The sequence below is a fragment of the Sinohyriopsis cumingii genome, chromosome 15 (assembly GCF_028554795.1).
Source record: "Sinohyriopsis cumingii isolate HCF-2022 chromosome 15, ASM2855479v2, whole genome shotgun sequence".
Taxonomy (NCBI): Eukaryota; Metazoa; Mollusca; class Bivalvia; order Unionida; family Unionidae; genus Sinohyriopsis; species Sinohyriopsis cumingii.
The window spans coordinates 60,451,992-60,474,658 of record NC_142975.1 but is presented as its reverse complement, the minus strand read 5'-3'; the positions used below and the strand labels follow the sequence as shown (position 1 = coordinate 60,474,658).

Here is a 22,667-nt window from a genome sequence, read left to right as displayed (position 1 = left end):
AAAGAATAAACAGATGTCAGCTATTGTTTGAGCAACAATTGTATACAGAATTAATTGAAGACAATCACAAAGACGACTTACTGGCTTTACTCATGGATCAGCAATAAGTAACATTTCTGATAATATTTTGACATAACACTTCAAGAACCTGATGAAATTGTTAAATTTCAGAAGCCATGCCACAATTGTATTCTATTTGAATTCATACATGAACTTTTCCCCAAGATGATAATAAATGTTTAACACACTATTTCTCATACTTTAAAAAAATATTTTTCCAGGTACGAGAAAAATACATGTACATGTATTTACAATTTCAGGTACCATGCCATGATCGTATTATATTCGAATTCATACGCAATCTCTTCCCAAAAATGATAATAAATTATTTTTACACTATTTCACGTGCTTTGAACAAAAAATATTTTTTCATGTTCAAATGAATATATGATATTTTGCGAGCCACACCATGACCGTGTTATATCTGAATTCATGTTATCACAGGGCACATTATAGCGGGTCACATTGTACTATATTAAAGACCATAAAATATGAAATGCTGTATGACATATCCTATTACATATAGGGGGAATAACAAAGAAGAACTTTTATAGTATGGTTACCCTCACCAAATTTACAAACTTACCCATTTTCAGGGCTTTGCAATTTCTGTCGATGTCTTTTGAAGTACCAGACTACAGCCAAGACTATGATGGTTACCAAAACCAAAGAACCGATAGTACCTCCTACAATGGCACCTATATTGTGTGATCCATCAGATGGACTAGAGGTCACTGTAAAAAGACAGAAAAAGTGTATTATGTCTGATGATCTCTTAAAAGTACTCTTGCAAATAAACCATCCAATATGGTACAAGTTAAGTAAAAGACGTTGAGTGATTACTACTACTGCTGCTGCTGCTGCTACTACTACTACAACTAATATTGGACCGCTCTGGTGGCATAGTGGTTAGAGCATCTGCCTCAGATGCAGGAGGTCATGGGTTCAATCCTTGGCTTAGTCATATCAAAGACTTACAAAAATGGTACTAACAGCTGCCTCGCTTGGTGCTCAGCATTTAGAGGTTAGTGTTAGGACTGGTCGGCCTGGTGTCAGGTTAATGTAACTGGACGGGACATCATGCTACATGTCTGCGGTAATGCCCCAGTGCTAGACATCACTATAAACTGTCACACTGCAGACATCATAGTAATATGACTGAAAAATTGTTAAAGCTATGTTAACAATCCAAATCACACAAGCACACACTACTACTACTACAAACAGTATTATAAAATACCACCTATCATTAACCCCATGCTTTTTAAAAAAGGATAAAGAATATTGTGATACTGTACACTCTTTTCGTCTATTTTTAACCATATCTTCTCCTACGCTATTGGCTGGAAATTCATGAAACTTTGTAGTGATCTTGACTCTTTGGTATTGTCTGCTGCAGATATGTCATCTTATGTTTCCACTCTTGAAGTCCCTGTGAAGGGGTCAAATGTCCAGTATATAAAACTTTCAGTTAAAATATTTTCTGACCAAACTTCATGATGTACAGTATCAAAGCTGGCATACCAATCAAAATATGTGACATAGTTTTCATTATAACACCTAGATCACTTTCTGGACAAGTGGGATGTGCTGTGAATGGGTGAGGGCAGTCATTCATAGCAGGAAGACCAATTAAAATATGTGACATATTTTGGATTATGACCCCTGCATCACTTTTTGGACAAGTGGGATGTGCTATGGATGGATGGGGGCAGTCATTCATAGCAGGAAGACCAATTAAAATATGCGACATATTTTGGATTATGACCCCTGGATCACTTTTTGGACAAGTGGGATGTGCTGTGGATGGGTGGGGGCAGTCATTCATAGCAAGAAGACCAATTAAAATATGCGACATATTTTGGATTATGACCCCTGGCTCACTTTCTGGACAAGTGGGATGTGCTGTGGATGGGTGGGGGCAGTCATTCATAGAGGGAAGACCAATTAAAATATGCTACATATTTTGGATTATGACCCCTGGCTCACTGTCTGGAGGAACAGAAAGTGCAGGTTTGGTGGTGATGGGAAGCCACAGCAGGAAGACCCATCAAAATGTGTGAAAGATTTTGTAGTATGACCCCTGGATCACTGTCTGGAGGAGTGGGGAATGCCTGGGGTGGTTGAGGGACAGTCATTGCAGAAGGACATCAAATATGTGACAGATTTTGTATTATGACCCCTGGATCACCATCTGGAGGAGTGGGGAATGCCTGGGGTGGTTGAGGGACAGTCATTGCAGAAGGACATCAAATATGTGACAGATTTTGTATTATGACCCCTGGATCACCATCTGGAGGAGTGGGGAATGCCTGGGGTGGTTGAGGGACAGTCATTGCAGAAGAACATCAAATATGTGACAGATTTTGTATTATGACCTAGTGTAGATCACTTTCTGGAGGCTTGAGAAGGGCAGGAATTAGTGCCCTGGGAAGAGGAGGAATGAGGTTTAGTTTGGAATATGTAGTTAAAAAACATGGGGATATGCAATACTTACCATTGTAGTTGCTCCAGTTTGAGTCACGTGGTTATTATTATTATTATTATTATTATTATTATTGCTGCTGTTGTTATTCTTGTGGTTTTTCTGGTTTAGAACAAGTAAACAATAGTGCATGTCGATCAACACACAACCTCAACATAACAAGTCGTATGTTGAAATGGGGGCCTGGGTGGGGGCTGAGACTGGTCCGAAGTGCCCACTTTTACCAATCATGTCCATCTCACCTATTCTGCCTATCTGGGTTTAACTCTCAGATTTGGCCAATATGGGTATGTAAGAAAGCTGCCAGTAGCTCCCCATGGGTCAGTGGTTCTTACTGAAAATTTCCTGGGTTCTTACTCCACTCCACCAATTATACTGGCCACCATGTATAATCCTATCTTGCACTTAGAAATGGCACTAAATGCAAAACAACAAAAACAGCTTAAATGGCCTCATGCCAGGTGATTCTAAAACGTTTTTCTACCAATGTAAAAACTGATATCTCTCATATGTGGGTAGTTACATAATTATTGCCACAGCCTCACTAAATAACGCAAATGCAAACAAGGTGAAAATTGGGTGAATGGTGCATTTGAGCAACCAAGGGTCTGTATGTTATACTTTTACAATCTACTACCATTAGTACTACAATTTTGTCTCTAGATGAGAATCTTATCTAGAATTGATGATCTGAGTTTGATAACGTGTCACTAATTCTCACAGTCACATGTATCAAGTCACACTTGAAATTATATTACACAATTTCTTTTTAACAAATATACTAAAATTTTGTAATAAGGTTAGTACAGCAAATAACATTACGCTTATATAATGTTTCCCATAAAATTAAAATTTTGTTAGTTATTCAACCGAATATATGTCATATGGTTTTCATCAGTTTCAATTTGTATGTAGGCACATACCTGGAAGACCCTTTCTTCTTGCTATCATAGTGACAAAATTCAGGAGTCAAACATTCCTATACATTTTGCCATTATTCTCGTAAAAGTATTTATAAAGCAGCAGTAGGTGAGTATATACATTCATTTTATGCATCTAATCCTGCTCAATATGTTGTGAAAAATCAGTGATACATATATGCCAAATGAACAGTTGACCTTTCAGCTATGAATATGTTTGGGTGTAATAATGTTAGCCTTTTAAACATGAAAGTGGAGAAAGTACCAGGTGTAATGAGGTAACCATTGCTATTTTGAGAAAATTTTAATTTTGATCACCAGTGTCTGTTGATATATTTTTGAGATCAGCTTATCTGGTCTGTAAGGAACCATGTTTGTGTCACATGACTCTCGTGATGTCACTCTAAAAAAAGAGGGTGAATAAAACCATGTGAACTGAAATAATTGCTCTGCTGCCATGTGACATGAGCTCCAACAACATACCTAATGTCAACCAAGTGAACCATATGGACACTAGATAAAGGGTTCAGTGAAATTACATTCATCCATAAATACCAAATGCAAGCATACACAACATAATAGGCAATAATTCCAATGGTTTCTCACAAAATAATGAGGACATGGTGATAAGAAGTAAAAGACAATATTATGACCCCTACATGTAGACTCTACCCTCTCTGGAAAATTAACTGCAGAAGCAAACAAACAAATGAACAAAAACCAGTTAAGTATCATGTGATATCAATATGTGTGTATTTGTCAAATTACCACATTGTGCATCACTCTTAATTGTACATGGAGTCAGCTCATCAAGTCCCTTGACATCACACCTAGTACAGGGGAGACAACCTTCTGTGGCTGATTCATTATCAGAAAAAGTCTTTCCTTCTATACAGCTTTCACAGATGGTGTCCCTGTCTTTGTTACCTGAAAAAGTTGAAGTCAACATCAGTGATGGTAAATTACTCCAAACACCTTCCTCAATATAAATAACTGTGTGTGAATGTGTAGGAAATTATATGTCTAGATTAAAAAGTCACGGTAAAATCTCAGATTCAAAACCTTTCTTAGCTATTTAGCCTACTCAAAATATACTTAAAAGTTTACTCAGGAAATATTACAAATATGTTGATGCACATGGTAAGATAATTTATTGATCTGACAATTTAATTTATGAAGAAAGATCAGTTTCTGGCTCATAATCAATACTATATCCACTCATCAACTTCTGGCTCATAATCAATACTATATCCACTCATTTATTAGTGAAGTCTAACTGTAAACAATAAATACCCTGATCTGTATGTGCATTACTAACCCACAGGATCTCAACAAAAAAACTTTTACATTGAGGATGCCTAAATTTCACTGGTCCTGCTAAAATGAAACAGTAGTAAGTTCAGTTTCTAATTCAACATTTATTATTGATCAACTCAAAACAATAACTATTTCACCAACAAGATTCACAAATGAAGTAACCCATGCACAGTGACCTGTTTTTTGGTAAAATAGTGTCTCATACAACAAGACATCCACAGACTAAGCTCCATTCCTGTGACTAGTAACACCCAAGATAACAACCTAACTGCAAAATTTAACCACTCACTAAAGTGTTAAATATAGGTCACTGTGGTCTACTTTTGGTAAGATGATGTTCTACTGATGAATATACAAGTACATACCAAGCTGAATGACCCTCTAGCCAATAATATCTGTAAAACACCTAAATACACAACCAAAGTCACTTAAGTGCAAAGTTAAATCATAGTTCACACTAACTTAATCTTGGTAGGAAAATGATACATCTAGAGGCCAAAATGTTTATCTCTGGGACAACTATGAAATACCTGAGAAACTGACCCAACTGCAACATTAAACCAAATTCACTCAAGAACGAATAAAATTAAATCACACTAACCTACTTTTTGCTGATATCTTCATTACTCACTGACACATATTTAAATTCAAAGTTTCTGACAAATAAATGGAAAATAACCAATAAATGATGCAAATGGACAAGGGTTACACATTATGACCACTTCCACATTCATTGCGGAGAATAAAAAGATCATCAACATTTTTTAAAATTTAACCTCTGACCTTCTCCCAGGGAGGAATCACAAAATAATACACTCTTGCACACTTTTCTGCATGGAAAAAATAAACACAAGCTTCTTGAAGTTCCACCATAAATTCTTGATGGTCGATATGTTAAAAGACAGAGAGAATGATTATCATAATATCAATAACATTACAGATTGGGGATAATTAGAGTTATAGATAAGTATATTTGCAATAAAAGAAGGTATTTAAATATGTTAAAATCATGCAAAACAATTTAATTTTAGGCATTTAGTCCAAAGTTGCACATGTACTGATCCTGTCATAGCACTATCCATTTTTTAGATTGCATATTCAATCAGTGTGAACTTTACTGTAATGAAAACTTCCATACATTCAATGCATGTTCACACTGATAGGCCTTGATATGCTTGAGAACTATGGAAATAGAAACAATCATAATCAAATACACAGTCCCAGTCACTAAGCTAACTGATGTATTCTCACAGATATGTTTAGCATCTTGATGATTAAGACTCAGTTTAGTCCTGTAAGTTTGTATTAATCAGCATTCAAAATTTAAAACACACAATTAGTTCCAATCCAGGAGATAAACTTATTCCCACTATATTAAATTCTTATCTAGAGCTCTGGATAATAATAAGAGTTTTTAAGTTAGAGAATATTTAGTGCCTTCAAAGCCAGTTTACCTATTTCACTGTGTTATTACATTGATTCAAAGCCAGTTTACCTATTTCACTGTGTTATTACATTGATTCAAAGCCAGTGGACCTATTTCACTGTGTTATTACATTGATTCAAAGCCAGTGGACCTATTTCACTGTGTTATTACATTGATTCAAAGCCAGTGTTGTGTTATTATATTGATTCAAGGCCAGTGGACCTATTTCACTGTGTTATTATATTGATTCAAGGCCAGTAGACCTATTTCACTGTGTTGTTACATTGATTCAAAGCCAGTGGGCCTATTTCACTGTTATTACATTGATTCAAAGCCAGTGGGCCTATTTCACTGTGTTGTTACAATGATTCAAGGACAGTGGTTCTATTTCACTGTGCTATGATATTCATTCAAGGCCAGTGGGCCTATATCATTGTGTTCTTATACTGATTCAAGGTTAGTGGTCCTATTTTGCTGTGTTATTATACTGATTCAAGGTCAGTAGGCCTATTTCACTGTGTTATTATATTGATTCAAGACCAGTGGACATATGTTACTGTGTTATTATAGTGGTTCAAGGACAGTGGACCTATTTCACTGTGTTATTATAGTATTCAAGGACAGTGGACCTATTTCACTGTTATTATAGTGATTCAAGGACAGTGGGCCTACTTCACTGTGTTATTTATACTGATTCAAGGACAGTGGGGTTACTTCACTGTGTTATTATATTGATTCAAGGACAGTGGGCCTATTTCACTGTTATTATTATTATTGAGTCAAGGGCAATGGGCCTACTTCACTGTGTTATTACAACACATGTATATCAATTCAAGGCCAGCGAGCCTATTTAACTGTGTTATTATACTGATTCAAGGACAGTGGTCTTATTTCATGAGTTTTGCAGTATTAAATTTACCTGGACTTTTTACCACCTGTCCAGGTGCACAAGTTCCATGCTTTTTACAAAATCCTTCATCATTTAACTTGAAATATCCACTTGAACACTGGCAAATGTTGTCTGTTGTGCTATTACAGACTCCAATTAATTCCTGATTCTGTTGAGTACAGTCTTTGGTACACTGTTGGCAGGTGTGAGCAACATTTTGAACTGTCTGGAAAAAACCTTTTGCACATGGTTGACATCTTGCCACCTCGCCAGATCTAATACAATCTGCCACCAAATGTTGTCCTGCGGCACACATATAACACGATCTGCCATCTGATGTATTGTACATTTGAGCTGATTGTGAAAGCGGGAATGTTTCACAATCCACAATGAGTATTTGATACAGCACCATACTGGCAATCATAAGATGGGAAGCAGAACAAACAATCTTTACTAAATTTACTGCTCTGTTGGCTGGCTCCATCATTAAAAGGTTCTATCTGTGATTTGAATACATCAAGTTCATTCAGATCCTTTAGATCTGAAATACCAAAAAATAAAAGCAATGCTTTAATATTGATCAAGAAACACTTTATTTTGACCTAAGATTACTGAAGAATCATATGTAAAATTTCACAAACTACACCCATTTTGGACATAAGATACCATCAGTGTATATGTTTACAATGTAGGCACATGTCTTTAAATGGTGTTTCATATAAGTGAAATCACAGAAAGGCAAGTCAATTATCACACAAAGGCAAGTCAATTATCACAAAAAGGCATGTCAATTACCTTTTCTCTCACATTTAATAGTGTGCAGTATTTAAGTTGTACTTAATGATATTGTTTAAACAAAAGACTTGGTTTATATATTGATTTTTTATTTTTTATTTTAGGAGTTATTGTGAAAAATCAGGTGTGTCATCAGTTAACAGCAACATATTTCTTACTGAGGCTATGTTGAGATTAGCTAGAATTATCATCATGATCATTAAACATCTGACCTTTTAATAATAAGTAATGAAAGTTTCTTAAATTCTAAAAACTATCCAAACTGTGCAAAAAATAGATGAAAATCAACCAAATGTAAGCACAATGACAAAAGAAACCAATATTTTCTAGTACAGTTTCTTATTTTGCATAGGGTTAGGATTTTAAAGAAAAAGAATTTCTCCAGCTTTCCTCACTGGTTATACTGGCTATTTAAAAAAGACCTTGTATATCTATATATAATTCAAAGAACCTTTAATTCCCTTTATTTTCGTATATGATTGATGGGTGTAATATGGGTTACAGAGTATACAGATTGGCCTTACTCCAGATGTGCACCTTTCAAAAAAAGTGCTAGCTCCACTTGGTCATTTTCACTTCCTGAACTTCAGAGATTAACTGTATAAAAAAGAGCCGATAACTTTTTTAATATTTTATATATTTGGTAATTCATTCATTGCACTTTCAGAAGCTGGTATTGTCTAGTCTAGTCTGGCAAAATTCATTTTCCCTATTTTAATAGCTGCTATGGATAATGTACTTCAGACTAATTCAGGCTGATTTTTTTAGCACAAGGGAGAATTCAGTTTAGTTAGCAATGTGTTTAAATCATGTACAATTTCCAAAGTACTATATCCAAAGAAATATCATCCACATTATATTAATGTAGCATAGAGGTATGCCACCATTCTCTCCATTGTGCATGTTTTAAATGCAAACAACTTCACCTTACATATGTCACTCTCTCAAAAGCACATAATAACTGGTGAGCGCCCCCTAAAAGCTAAAAGTTATCTGCACACCTGCATTGCAGTTAGAGTGATTGCCCTTTGATATAGATGGATTGGTTCTAAATCCCATGAATTATTCAGTTGCAACTTGAGTGGAAGGCTGTTCTCTATATAGATATCACTGCAAAGAAGCTAGGAGGGTAATTATGATTGAGTACCAGCATGTAAGCATCGACGATACATATTTTACTAGAAAAAATTTGGTTTCTTCTTTAAATATGTTACCCAATCATAATACCTTAGGAGAATAGGTAAAATCTGGAGGGTGATTCTCTTTAGCCCAGAGAGACGATCTTCAGTACCTTAAGGTATATGGGACAGCTTCAAGAATACCTGACTTGAAAATAGGATCAATGCCAGGGAGTGGCTTCAAAAGGGAAAATAAATATCTCTCCTGAAAATCCAGCACAAGTCATGAAACTGCATAATTTTGAAACTGCTGATTGACCCATGAAGGTAACCTTTTACACCATGGCTCCCACCTGATCGGGTTGAGCCTGTTAGAATGAAACATCTCTGGGATAAAAGCTGGAGAATTGTACTCAGATCTCCATCCCACAGAATGGATAATAAGAGAGAGTAGTTTCACTAACTTACAATGTTTGTGGTGACTGTCCTAATTTTGTGAGCTAAATTGCAAAGCATATTCATTGGTGTGTGGCTTTTTTCAATATGTTTAACAAATAACCCACTTTATCCAGGATAAAAGTGTCTGTGTTGATATATCATCATTTCAAACTGTCAGGGGTAAGAGGAGGTGTGATCTTATAATAGCCCCATCTTCCTTAAGAACCACTTCAGAGCTCAAACTAGATCCTTTTGATGACCTTGATATGAATAGTAGCCTGTTTAAGGCAATGAAAGCAGGGGCTGTTATTAGTGATAATGACCCATCTTGATAGTCAACTTACAGCATGTATTTTGCTCATTCTGCCTGTTGATCAATAATGCTGTGAGGAAGTAGGTTTTATATGAAAGGTGAACCAATAAAGACCTTGAGAGTGGTTCAGATGGGATCTTGTTCAGCCAGGTTAGTACCCATTATAGATTTCATTTGGGCAAGGATCAAACATCACTGGACATGTTTGAGGCAAGGATCAAACATCACTGGACATGTTTAAGGCAAGAATCAAATATCACTTGACATGTTTAAGGCAAGGATCAAACATCACTGGACATGTTTAAGGCAAGGATCAAACATCACTGGACATTTTTAAGACAAGGACCTGGACAAAAAAGGACAGAAGATCTGATAGGTTTTTGGTTTGTCTCATAACCTCTCTTCCATGCAAATGCAGTGCACCAGTGATCATGGAATGGTAGGTTTTAATTGTTTGGTGCCAATTGTTTCTCATAGAACAGCCATAGGATTCAGTTTGCTATTGAGGTATGGATGCCTGCACAGTTAAATATGCTACATTCAATTGCATCTACTGGTTATTACATGGTGGACAGTATATCTGGTTGAGGACAAACCTGTAAAATCCCTGTAAGAACCAGAAACCAAATGGAAGCCACTGACAATCTTTCTCACATACCCAAATTTGGCCAAGCATGAGACTTTAACTCGCTAGCATACAGAGGTGAGACGTTAGTGATCTGTAAATGCGACTACCTTAAACCACTTGGCCTCTTGTGGCCCCTAGTTGATAAAAAGCAACAAAGAAACTTCATACATGTATATGATTGGCTTTTAAATGATCAGTAGAATACTTAAATCGTACAAATTGGGGAAGATGTTTGGAACATCTCCTTTAAGCTCAGATGTGTTATAATTGAATAGGAAAACAAAATGGCACAGAATTAACAATGGGGCCAATTTAAACATCATGGTTAGTCACCCGGTGTTAACCTGTACCAGGGGAGTAGGTGTTGTCAATAGTTTTCCCTTTTAATTGACAGAAATGAGTTCTTGTGGTCATAGCATCTACTTGGCATTTTCAGGCAATGCAATGTGAAAAATTTAGCTGTTGGTCCTCTCCTCTCCTGTACTTGAACCTGTTCTATATAAACTTTTCCTTGCATGAGGAAATGGCACATTTTTTGTCTGCTTTTAAGATAGCATCATAATGGCTTTCAAATTTTAACAAAGACATAAAATTGGTAATAAGGTCTTCTAAAGCATTCATGCAATACAAAACAAAGGGCATGGTGAGCAAATATAGTCCTTCATCTAATCTATTTGTGAAGTGTCAAATTTTGAATTGCAATGAACGCTGAAGTTGAATGCATTAAGCATTAAAATTTTATCGCATTTAAGCCAGAAAGTCTTTGTGATGGGTCACTTCGACCTTTCTTCAATCATCCCCCCCCCCATGTCAGTGTAAAGGGGCAGCATTCCAACTCAGTGAAATTGACCGGGGTATCTTCACACGGTCCTTAAAAAGTAAACATTTGAGTTACCAACCCTAACCACTTGGTAGGAACTTATGTCAACTTATCATTTTTTCATAGGGAAATTGTTATGCACCATCATTCACAGATTCTGAGCTGTCTAAATCTGATGATAGGAATTATTTCTTTGGGAAAAATTAGGGACCACTGCCTACGATGGGAAGAATAAATTAAGGCGTACACTTTAGAAGCAATCAGAATTTAAAGTTATGACCTTATTCGAAATTTTTTAGTCTGAAATTTCCTGATTTTGTTGTGTTGTTGTTGTAGGGTTTAACGCCATTTTTCAGCACACGATAGGCTATACATGGCGGCCAGTATTAATGGTGGAGGAAGAACCCGGGAAAACACTGGAAAGAACCACCGACCCTCGAGAAGCTACTGGCAAGCTTTCTCACATACCCACATTGGCTGAATCTGAGACTCGAACCTACGCAGACAGAGGTGAGATGGCAGTGATCCGTAACGGAGAGCGCTTTAGACCACTCGGCCACTCGGGGCCCCCTGAAACTTCCTGAAAGAGGAAAGTAGTCTTGACTCCTTGGAAGACTAAAGAGAATAGTGCTTTCCTTGTTAAACAAGAAAGGGACCAGGTGGCCATCTTGTAATAAGAAAGACAGGTTTTAGTGCTAAGATGCACAAGTTCTGAAAGAGAACAGCAATAAGGAAAAACTTTCTGGGAGAGAGACGGAACAGTCTGAAGACAGAAGTTCAAGGAAAAAGAGCTGGGACAAGGTCAGAATAAAAGGACCAGGAAGTCCATGAAGGGACAAAGCATAGAGCTTAGGAAGACAATGAACTAGGAGGACATTGATATACGGTCAAGGAAGGAAGGTGATGCAAATCGGTTGTGGACATTGTGCTCTTTTTACCACTCGTTATGATGTTGAAATAAATCTAAACTGGATACTCCTGTTCAATTCTATTAACATAATCTAACTTCAATTGGAATTGCCGTTCTTAATTTATTCTGATTAAATTTGTTACTTTCTTGTCAAAGGGGGCTCGTATTGCTTTATTTCTTCCCACTATTTTCGCACAGTTCTCTGTTGAAATTATATTCTTCTTTCACTCCCCCAGGCTGTAATATCAAGGGAGGTCATCCTCTAGATAACACCAGTAAAATCCAATTAGTTACCCCTCTTACTTAAAAAGGGTAATGTTACAGTATCACATGGAAGAGTCTTAAATGGCTGAAAAGGTAGATACCATTTGATGACCAGCAGATCATCTTTTGAAATATTTTGTCATCGTGTCTAGGAAGAAAATGACCTATGACCAGATGATAAGTTTAGGTCTGTCCATAATCTGCATCCTAGAAATACAACCACCAATATGTCAACACATCTGAAATGACACCACTCTACCAATGACAAGCCATGTAATGATGACGTAACCTTCAATATGTTAGTGTACTGATAATGTATCATATCATAGGTTGTGTATGGTGACTCATATAGATATGCAGCACAGGTGTATTGCTCATCCAGCAAAGGTGTATCGCTCACCCAGCACAGGTGTATCGCTCATGCAGCACAGGTGTATCGCTCATCCAGCACAGGTGTATCGCTCACCCAGCACAGGTGTATCGCTCATCCAGCACAGGTGTATTGCTCACCCATAACAATCAATAAAGCAATGAATTTGTAGCTTTTGCCCTTGATGGACACCTGGGATCATGCAACTTTAGTAGACCAGAGGCATTCAGGATGTGGCCGATTTCATTTGTAAATTGCTTTGTTGCAATCTACTGCTTGCTTAAATATTCTAAAACTTCAAGTATGATTGTCTTCAACCTTTGGATGTGGCAAGTTTATCTCTTTAAATTCCCTAAAGATAAATCTCCGACTTCTTTCATGGATGTTTTCAAGTTTGTTCACATTAGTATGGCTGCTGAATGCCACATTGGTTAGGGAACCATGGTATATTGTTTGATTTGTATTCCATGGATCATGGGGTGGGATACCACCCAGGGCAGCCCACATTGGCTGCTTCAATGTGTCCTTGGAAAAAAGCCCTCTGCCTGATAAAGCCAATAATGTCATAAAAGTTCAAGTGAAGCAACAACAAACTAAACCATATTTGGGAACAGCAATTGATGAACTGTGACCTTGATGAAAGAGTGATACACTGCTGTGATTATCCATAGTTGTGGGATATTTCAGTGTGGTTCATGTCTGCAATTAAGTCATAAAGTTAAATGTTCTCTTAGGCCCCATAGTGTCCCAGGCTTCTTTAATTTTCAAAGGGCCCCATAGTGTCCCAGACATAATGTTAAATCTCCACCAGGCCCCAAAGTAACCTAACTGTAGTGTTAAATTTCAATAACATGCCATAAACTTCCATATACCCTCATAGTGACACTGGTAAATCTCCATAGAACCTGAATATATTTTAACTCATGTTTCATATTACAGTAATCCTGTCTTGAGAGACCACTGCTATGACAGACCACCTGTTTTGAGAGACCATGATCTCCATGCACAGATTTATTGATTTTATAGTGTTATGACCTGTTATGAGAGACCAGCTGTCTTGAGAGAGCTTGTTGGGCAAAAGGGGAGGTCTTTCAAGACAGGTTCTGATTTACCATTATATCCAGGACACCATAACGTCCCTCATCACAAACTGACAACTGACAACTAGCTCAGCTAAGATGATAAAAAAATTTAAAAAATTAAAAATTTACTATGAATTTAATGTGTATTTTCATAATGAAAGTATATTCATTGAGTGACACCTTGTACTTCAAGAAAAATATGTAGTTCATGAAGTTAAAACACATACATACATACATACTTACACACACACACACACACACACACACACACACACACACACATACATACATACATACATACATAGGTTTGATTCTATTATATTTTTGTTGTGCCTTGTTTTGGTTCCACTTTATTTCATTTTGATATCTTCTGATAATTCTGCCTACCTGGTGTCTGAGTATTAACTAGGCAGTGATATGTGGTGTCTGAGTAAACCAGACAGTGATACCTGGTGTCTGAGTAAACCAGGAACTGATACCTGGTTTCTGAGTAAACCAGGAACTGATAACTGGTGTCTGGGTAAACCAGCCAGTGATACCTGATGCCCGAGTAAAACAGGCAGCGATACCTAATGATTGGGTAAACCAGACAGTGAAAAAATGGTGTCTGAGTGAACCAGACAGTATTACCAGCTGTATGTCTGAGGAAGAGAGACTTGAATCAAACTACATGTATAACAACAAATAAATAATTCGGGATGACCAGAATTAGTAAATAACTGAGTTGACATCTTAATAACAAGACTAAATTATTTTTTCTTATCACAAAATAATTAGATATATCATGCTAATTCATTAATGATCAAGTTGTCTTTTCACTTTTATTGCTAAAAGAAAGTATTTTTTGTCCAATTCTTTCACTGACTGACTTAATTTCTCCATCGTACCTGACCTGATATTGCCCATATCGACCCTTTGCTTTCCCCCACTGACTGTTCGGAAAATATGCAGGGTAATACTGACCCTCTGTCAGGAGTCAAGCTTAAAATATTAGACTTTAAATTTAGGAAAAAGTGACTTCTTTTCAACATAACAGACAAGAGATGGACAAGAAAAACAGAAAAGCAAGTGTGTGTGTGTCTATTTCTCATTATGAGTATTTATATTTAACTTTGCTTTTATGCAGTACATTGTTGTCAGGTAGAACAATTCTCACAGTTATAAGATTTTTTAAGACTAAGAACATAACATATTCATATGATGTTTATAATACTTGAAAATTTATGTTTGCATAAGAAAAAAATCATGCATCGTTTCATGCTATAAGACTTCAAAACAGCACTGCAGAAACTGGACATTAATTTAAATTAGTATGTGCACCTGGATTACATTATTGTAATTAAAAATAGGTAAAAATACTTATCAACTATTTATACCTATAGAAAGATCCCGAATGACGTCATCAGCAGCCATATTTATTGTATGCTGGTTGATTACAGTCGAGTTTATATGGTGTTTGGAAGTAGAAATAAATTCACTGAATCTCAAGATAATGTTAAAAACATAAATACTTCAAATCAGGCTTTCTTTAAGTATCTTTATTTGTAATTTATTTTGCTTCAGTGTGCCTTGTTCAAAATGGTCAACTGTGCTGGTCTCATAAAGGGGAAAGTTGCCAGGTTGCCCATCGTCCAGGTAAAATGGACAGAAAATCATCTGTTAGTAAACTTACGGGGAAGCATCTGTCTGTATAGTTTACAACGATGTAACCTAGGTTACTAACAAGTAGCTCTCCGCCTTTTTTCTGACATTACTAGTGTCGTAAGGCGAGAAAAAGGCAATCTACTTACTGGTATAATAACCAAAGTGATCTTATTTTTAAAAAAAAAGGTTATCAATTACAAATTATTACCATAGTTCTATATAGCTCGTTTGCAATCATATGACCATAATACACGATGAAGAGACCACGATGGGCACCTGAAAAGTTAAAATTTAATTTCATTGTTGCTGATAAGACATGACCTTAGCTATTCATCAACGATTAACTGAAGTATTAAACTTCAATTTAAAGTCGATATATAAAATCCTTCCTTCCTACTAAATCGATACAGCCAAGAACAAATATGGCGGCCACGCATTTAGTTTTTCCCCTATACTGTGCAGACAATGTGTCCAAATCCAATAAATGAAATCTTATTCTGAAATATCTTCACAGATAAACTCACGATGAAAGTCTTGTCAAAGAGTATCCGGTACTTTTGGAGAGGATGGACTATACACAACAAAGTCACAGGGGCTGGTATCGTTGCTTACAATTTACCTGTCATACAGTTATTATATAGTACATTTATGACAGGTAAATTGTAAGCAACGATACAAGCCCCTGTGCGTTAAAGTGGTTACAATTTCACTTCAGGACCAATATAAATACCCCACTCACTGTTCTCTGTCGCCAGAATACAATGACACACAACACCACCTTAATGCACCTGTACTGAAAATTAAACAATTGTCTTTCAATTAAAACAAAGAACACCTAAATATAACTAATGCATCATGATCATCACCACCATTAGGCATGAACATGTGCTCTAAAAATAGACTGAGTATACTTGTTTACATGTAACCCGAATACATCTGTTTTTCAAAACGGGGATTTTTATATATAAAAAAAAATATGACCAGTCATACTTTAAGATAATAATAAAAAGAAGATACAGAAAAATAAATTTATTTAGGTAGAATCATCAAATAGCAATTAGTCATGACACAACCACACAAAGACAGCAACGAGTTGTTGTTGTTGTAGGGTTTAACGCCATTTTCAGCACAAGATAGGCTATACATGGCGGCCAGTATTAATAGTGGAGGAAGAACCCGGGAAAACCCCGGAAAGAACCACCGACCCACGATAAGCTACTGGCAAGCTTTCTCACATACCCACATCAGCCGAATCCGAGACTCGAACCCACGCACACAGAGGTGAGATGGCAGTGATCCGTAACAAAGAGCGCTTTAGACCACTCGGCCACTCGGGGCCCCACCAACGAGTTTTTTCCCGCCTTCTTGTTGTTTTTTCTTTCTTCTTCATGTCCGGTGGGCCAGGTAGTCCTAGCTTCCTCTGGCCCTTCCAAAGCCATTTTTTTATAGATACTTTTACATTTATGTGCACCCCACCATAAATGTCTAAACATCAAAAATGGGATGGGAAAGGTCAGAGGAAACTTGGACTAATCAGGACCAAATGGGGGTGGGGGTGAGCCCCCTCCCCGTCCCGCTATAAAAAAAAAAACGTACACACAAACGTACACACTCTTGTCACTTGGAAATTGACCATAGTTTTATTCTTTTGCGCACATCTATTGGGTATTATGCACACTTTGAGTAAACAGACACATAGTTTTTTGCTTTAGTGCCCTTTTGAGCGAAGTCAGGGCTCTTCTGAAATTTTGGACCATCCCCCTTCCTCCAACACTTGACCTGACCCGGACTTTCTGAAAGCATTATATCTACCTATAGACCCAATCTACATAGCTACAGTGGCTAAGTTCGCAACTCATGTTGTCTTACGATGAACGATATATCAACACTTACACGATACCAATAATTACAAGGTAGATATCAGACTTAAACATCAAAATATTACAAGATGTTTCCAATGTCAAATATTGCCAATAATGTATTTCCAACTGTGTAATCTGGTTTATATTCACACATTCCTCTAAACATTGTAGATCTTGGTCCATTGGTAACTGCCCAACATCAAAGCAAAGCAAGAAAACAATGAGAGAAAATGAAAGTAGCATAGACTTTATTTCTAAATATATATTATTGAATGCGTATGCTTTTATTTTATTTTTAAATCTGTGCCAGGTTTCATTATTATTTAAGATTCGCTAAAAAACAAAATTGTATAAATTATAATCACATGAGTCGGAGTGCGACTGCTCATTGTCTGAAAAGCCATGGATTGTTAACAAAGGGTGGGGCTTTCTGCTTATTCACCTTGACAATTGCGTAATAACCCTATCTGAAAATTCTAACTGAGGCTCATGGAAGTGCTTCTCGCGTGTCTGTGTGTAGGGCCGTAGAGAGCTATCAGGGGCCTGGGGTAAGAAACACCCGGGCTTCTCCTAGTTCTTGTTCAAAAAAAATTCTTTGATAAAATTAGAAAGTGTTGTTCGGCCCGAGGCCCCAGGGATATACCCCCGGTAGCCCCCCCCCCTTGTCGGCCCTGTCTATGTGTTAAAATAAACAGTGCTTTTAGAGAATGGTCAGCTTTGTTCTGTAGTTGACTAACGTAATGAGACACACCTTTATTTTAATCGTTGTAAAAATGTCATTAATCAATATAAGACTATGCTAATGAAAATATAACAAGAACGGCTAGCACGATAAAGGATATTACTCGAATGTATTAAAGAAATTGATCTGAACGAAAAACGGAGCACATAGAAAAGCCATTGCTTTTAAAATCGAAGGATCTTGGCACGTTCTGATGATTTCAATGCTTATGATGAAAAGATGGGGTGGGAGTGGAATGGCCGGGGGAGATCGAAAAGAAAAAAGACGCTGCTCAGTCATCTGCTGTTGCAACAATATATCAGTTTTAGCGAACATGTTGATCCCGAAGCATAGTCCGATAACCCCCCACCAAAAAAAAAAATGTTGATATTGATGGACAATCGCCCGTCAATACCGTTACAGGTGTCGAGCTGATTCATCGGCCTGCCTGAAGCATGCCCATCCAATTAGCCTGTTGTATTATTATTAAAATGTAATCACAACCCTCATGCAATGATTGTTTGAATGGAGCCATGATACCTTGTTTACTGCTCAAAGTGAGTTTGACAAGTTGGTTGTTTAAAGCACAGTGATATAATGGATCAACGTTCACACCCTTCATTACACAAATGATAATCTCAACAAATATATTTCATTATATTAGTATGACCTGAAACTCATATATATATATATATATATATATATATATATATATATATATATATATATACCGTCGCTAGTACGACATATACATTTAGCATACAATCAGATTAGTTGAAATGTACAGAATAGAGTGATTCGAGGCAACGGAATGAGCAGTGGCGTCGCTGGGGGGGGGGGGGGGGTGCGGGGGCTGCGGACCGCACAGGGTGACACCATCTCAGAGGGGTGACACCAAAATGAAAAATTGAAAATTGTACAGAGCACACACTGCTCGGTCTAGTCGGATTTCATAAGCGAATAACCGATCATAGTTAAATACATGACTAGCAGGCACAGCAGTGGCGTCGCTAGGGGGATGCGGGGGGGGGGGAGGGTGCGGACTGCACCGGATGACACCATCAGAGGGGGTGACACCAAAATGACTTTGCTAAGGATTCTGTATGGTCTGTTACGGAAGGAGGACCATGGGGGTGACACCATGAGCTACCGCACTGGGTGACACCAACCCGAGTGACGCCACTGGGAAAGAGCGCTGATATATATAAAACTTGTAATCATCTTCTGTGCGTAGTGTATGTGACCAAAGAAGAAGACTACGTGCAAATCAGCCACGTATGTAGCATGCCAAGTATATCAGAGAGAGAGAGAGAGAGAGAGAGAGAGAGAGTTAATATACACGTAATTACTTAACACTGCAATACACGTTCCAGTTTTAGGAAAATGGAATTGCAACAATGCAGTCTTTAAGATCTTGGTAAAGTAGTCTCTTTAAAATCTGGATGTTAGGATATATTTCCTTATATAATATAAATCATGTAAAACAGTCTAAACTTTGTAGGACAAACGTGGGTAGTTTAAAGTGAACTGAATATTAACGTTACCGGGCACTACTAAACGTGACTTTTGTTACCAGGCACACTTTGTATGTAGGCTGTCGATATACACAACTTTGCGTGTATACGGATAATATTCTTATTGTGTATTACCTACTAATTCCGTGCAAAGTGAAAGTTAGATGAAATGAACAATGCTGTCATACGTACGTTACCTGTCCAGAGAAACTTAAAAATAAAATACTAAACGGCACTACACAAGAAATTTATTTTAGTTTAAAAAATAATATCACCTTGCTACTAAACTAACTCTACACTGACAAACAATATTGTATTTTCTTGATTGGTCCGTGTTAATGCTGTAATGCCAATATCAGGATATGGTACATGTTTACCTGGAAGATATGGTACATGTTCACCTGTATGTGAGTAATACAAGATCTTCATTGGATCAAATGTGCAAATATTTTTGTCTCACAATTTCTGTTTTTCTTTGACACGATTCATTACAAACTTTATAACAAAAACAGTACGTTTGCGTATTTTTTTAATAAAAACAATTAATGAAAACACATACCTTGGGAAAATTGTCTGTCCACCGCCCTATAGAAATGAACACCAAGCACGGATTGCCACTCCATTTATCGCAGTGTCCTATATGTTTATCATTAAAACTTTGAAGTCGATTCGACGATATAAAAAGCAATTTGAAAAAAAAAACCCAGCCCCTCCCTGTTTCTAAAAATAACAAAAAGGACATCTGCCCTAGACGTTAGGTCGTAATCAGTCGATTGGGAAAACCGAAATTTTATCCTCTCTATGTGTTAGGTTGCAATATAGATCGCTGAATCAATAAATTAATACATTTTTTTTCTTCAAATTGTCTTAAAGTGTTATTTCAATGCCCGATAAGTATGCGTGCGCGCAGTGTGTATATTCAAGACAACAGTTAAGTTAAAACTAAAGACTACTGAAACTTAAGTTACACTCTTGAGATTTGTATTGATACTTTTGAGACTATGATGTCAGGGGTCAAATAACTCTATAGTTTTGAAATCTATTTTGAACTCTACTTACCTGTATATGAATCTTCTGTCCGGAGGTTAATTTACATACAGAAATACAGGTGATAAATGTTTACGTTGATATTATTGACAACTTACGGCTGTTAAGCGACAGTTTGAATGATTTCACTTCTGAGTGTGCATTGCTGAGTATAATGCTAATAGTAAAAGATGACGGAATGTATTGATTCTTTTGAAAGGTAACGTAATCAAGTGATAATTATAAAGCTGACGGCTTATTCTATAAAAGGTGACATCAGCTATTGACAGTTATGAAAAATGACGAAGTAAATTGCTAATTATGAAAAATGACGGAATGTATTGGTTGTATTAAAGACGACGTACAGGCATTAGTCCTCATAATAAAAACATCCATATGATACCTAATAAACCAATTGTCAGATTAAAAGAAATATTAGGACTATCTTAGAGAGTTAATATATACTTATTTAGTCATGCCAGACCCCGAATTTGTAAGTAATGCTGGTGTTCTTGATCTATTTCATTTAAACGGGGTCAGATACCATTGCCCAGTATATGCCACCTTAAAATGTACGATCCCAAATTCGAGTGTTGTGAGATTATAAGACAGTGATACGGTTATATGATAAAGAAGACCATACTTTTTTACCGAATGGTCTGTGGGATGAAATATTTGAAAATAACGATATTAATGATGTCGTTACTAAATTCACAAGTTGACTTTGGGATGCAGTAGGTAAACGTATGCCACAAAAGACGGTTAATATACTTGCTAAAGACCAGCCATGTATGAAAAATGATATTATAAAACTCATTAGACGAAAAAGGCGGCGTATGATCGAGCAAAACTCTTGCAAAACCCACAACCGTACTGCTATATCGTTAAAAAAAAAAAAAAAAAAAAAAAAAAAAAAAAATATTAGTGAAACACGTGAATCTAAAACTTTCCACAATCAGCGTTCGGCTGACAAAATTAAAACTTTTCGAGCAACTCTAATAAGACATCCGGGGAAAATCCACTAAGAAATTGTTTGATTCATTGTTCATAAACGGGGCTAATGTGACAGATGATGGAGAGAAAGCTAACCTATTGAATGGTTTCATTTGCGAACAGTTTAGAATACAAATTGATAATATGACATCATTCAGCTTGCTGAACAAGACACTTTACCCCGCTATCTCGTGCATCAATATTTGTGAAGACGACGTATATATAGCGTTTAATTGATTTAAATCAATCCAAGGCGTGTGGTTAAGACTTAGAGCATCCCAAGTTACTCACAACAGTTGCATGTACAATTAAGTATCCAACGTGTTGGATTTGTAACATTTCTCCTAATACCTCAAGATTTCCAGATTCTTGGAAATTGTCAAATGTGATCCCAGTAATTGACGATGTAGAACAAATATTGCATTGTGTCCAAGGTGTTTGAAAAATGTGTCTACAAACATTGGCATAATAACATTGTTTAAAAAAAAATTGATTTCACGTAGTCAATCGGGCTTTACACCCAATGACTTTTCAACAACAATCAGTTATTATATATTTATAATACGATTTGTTACGCTCTATACCATGGAAAGGATGTTAAAATTGTTTTCTTTGACATAAGTAAAGCATTGTATTGTGTTTGGCATTCTGGATTACTTTTTAAACTTAAGAAGACCGGTGTTTAAGGTAGTTCACTGTTGCGGTTAAAACATTAGGTCTACCTGTTGTGAAGAAAAAACAAAGAGTTGCCCTGAATTTTCGTAATTTCAATCTAGATATGCACGAGTATCTCAAGGATCGATCTTTGGTCCATTATTAATAACAGTATATATCAATGATGTCGTGAATGATATACAGTCACCACTAAGAATATTCGCTCATGATACTAAACTATATGTAATCGTTGAAAATCCAAATGAGGCTGGCTAGCCAAATTGTACATTTGGACAATCAAAAATTACAGGCCTGGTCCCGTCTTTCGTTAGTGACCTTAAACCCAGACAAATCAGAGTCAATGCCAATAACACGAAAGAAAAATTAAAATAGCCATCCTAAACTGTAGTTATCAAGT

At 36.6% G+C, this 22,667-nt stretch overlaps 1 protein-coding gene across 3 annotated transcripts in view; it reads right to left on the bottom strand.

Moving 5' to 3' along the window:
• The window catches only part of LOC149781902 (tumor necrosis factor receptor superfamily member 5-like), a 101,063-nt gene extending 80,858 nt beyond the window's left edge, over positions 1-20,205 (bottom strand). The window contains exons 1-4 of one of the 3 annotated variants that reach the window (XM_089936098.1): positions 20,136-20,205; positions 7,128-7,638; positions 4,234-4,392; positions 647-794 (exon numbers count right to left, since the gene is read on the bottom strand). In XM_089936098.1, coding sequence (XP_089792224.1) covers positions 647-794; positions 4,234-4,392; positions 7,128-7,584 — 764 coding nt within the window. In that variant the 5' untranslated portion in view covers positions 7,585-7,638; positions 20,136-20,205. Of the gene's footprint in view, positions 1-646; positions 795-4,233; positions 4,393-7,127; positions 7,639-16,003; positions 16,169-16,218; positions 16,357-20,135 lie in introns of those variants that run through there. The other 2 variants (XM_089936099.1, XM_089936100.1) reach the window with 2 other exon arrangements.
• Positions 20,206-22,667: the final 2,462 nt, after the last annotated feature.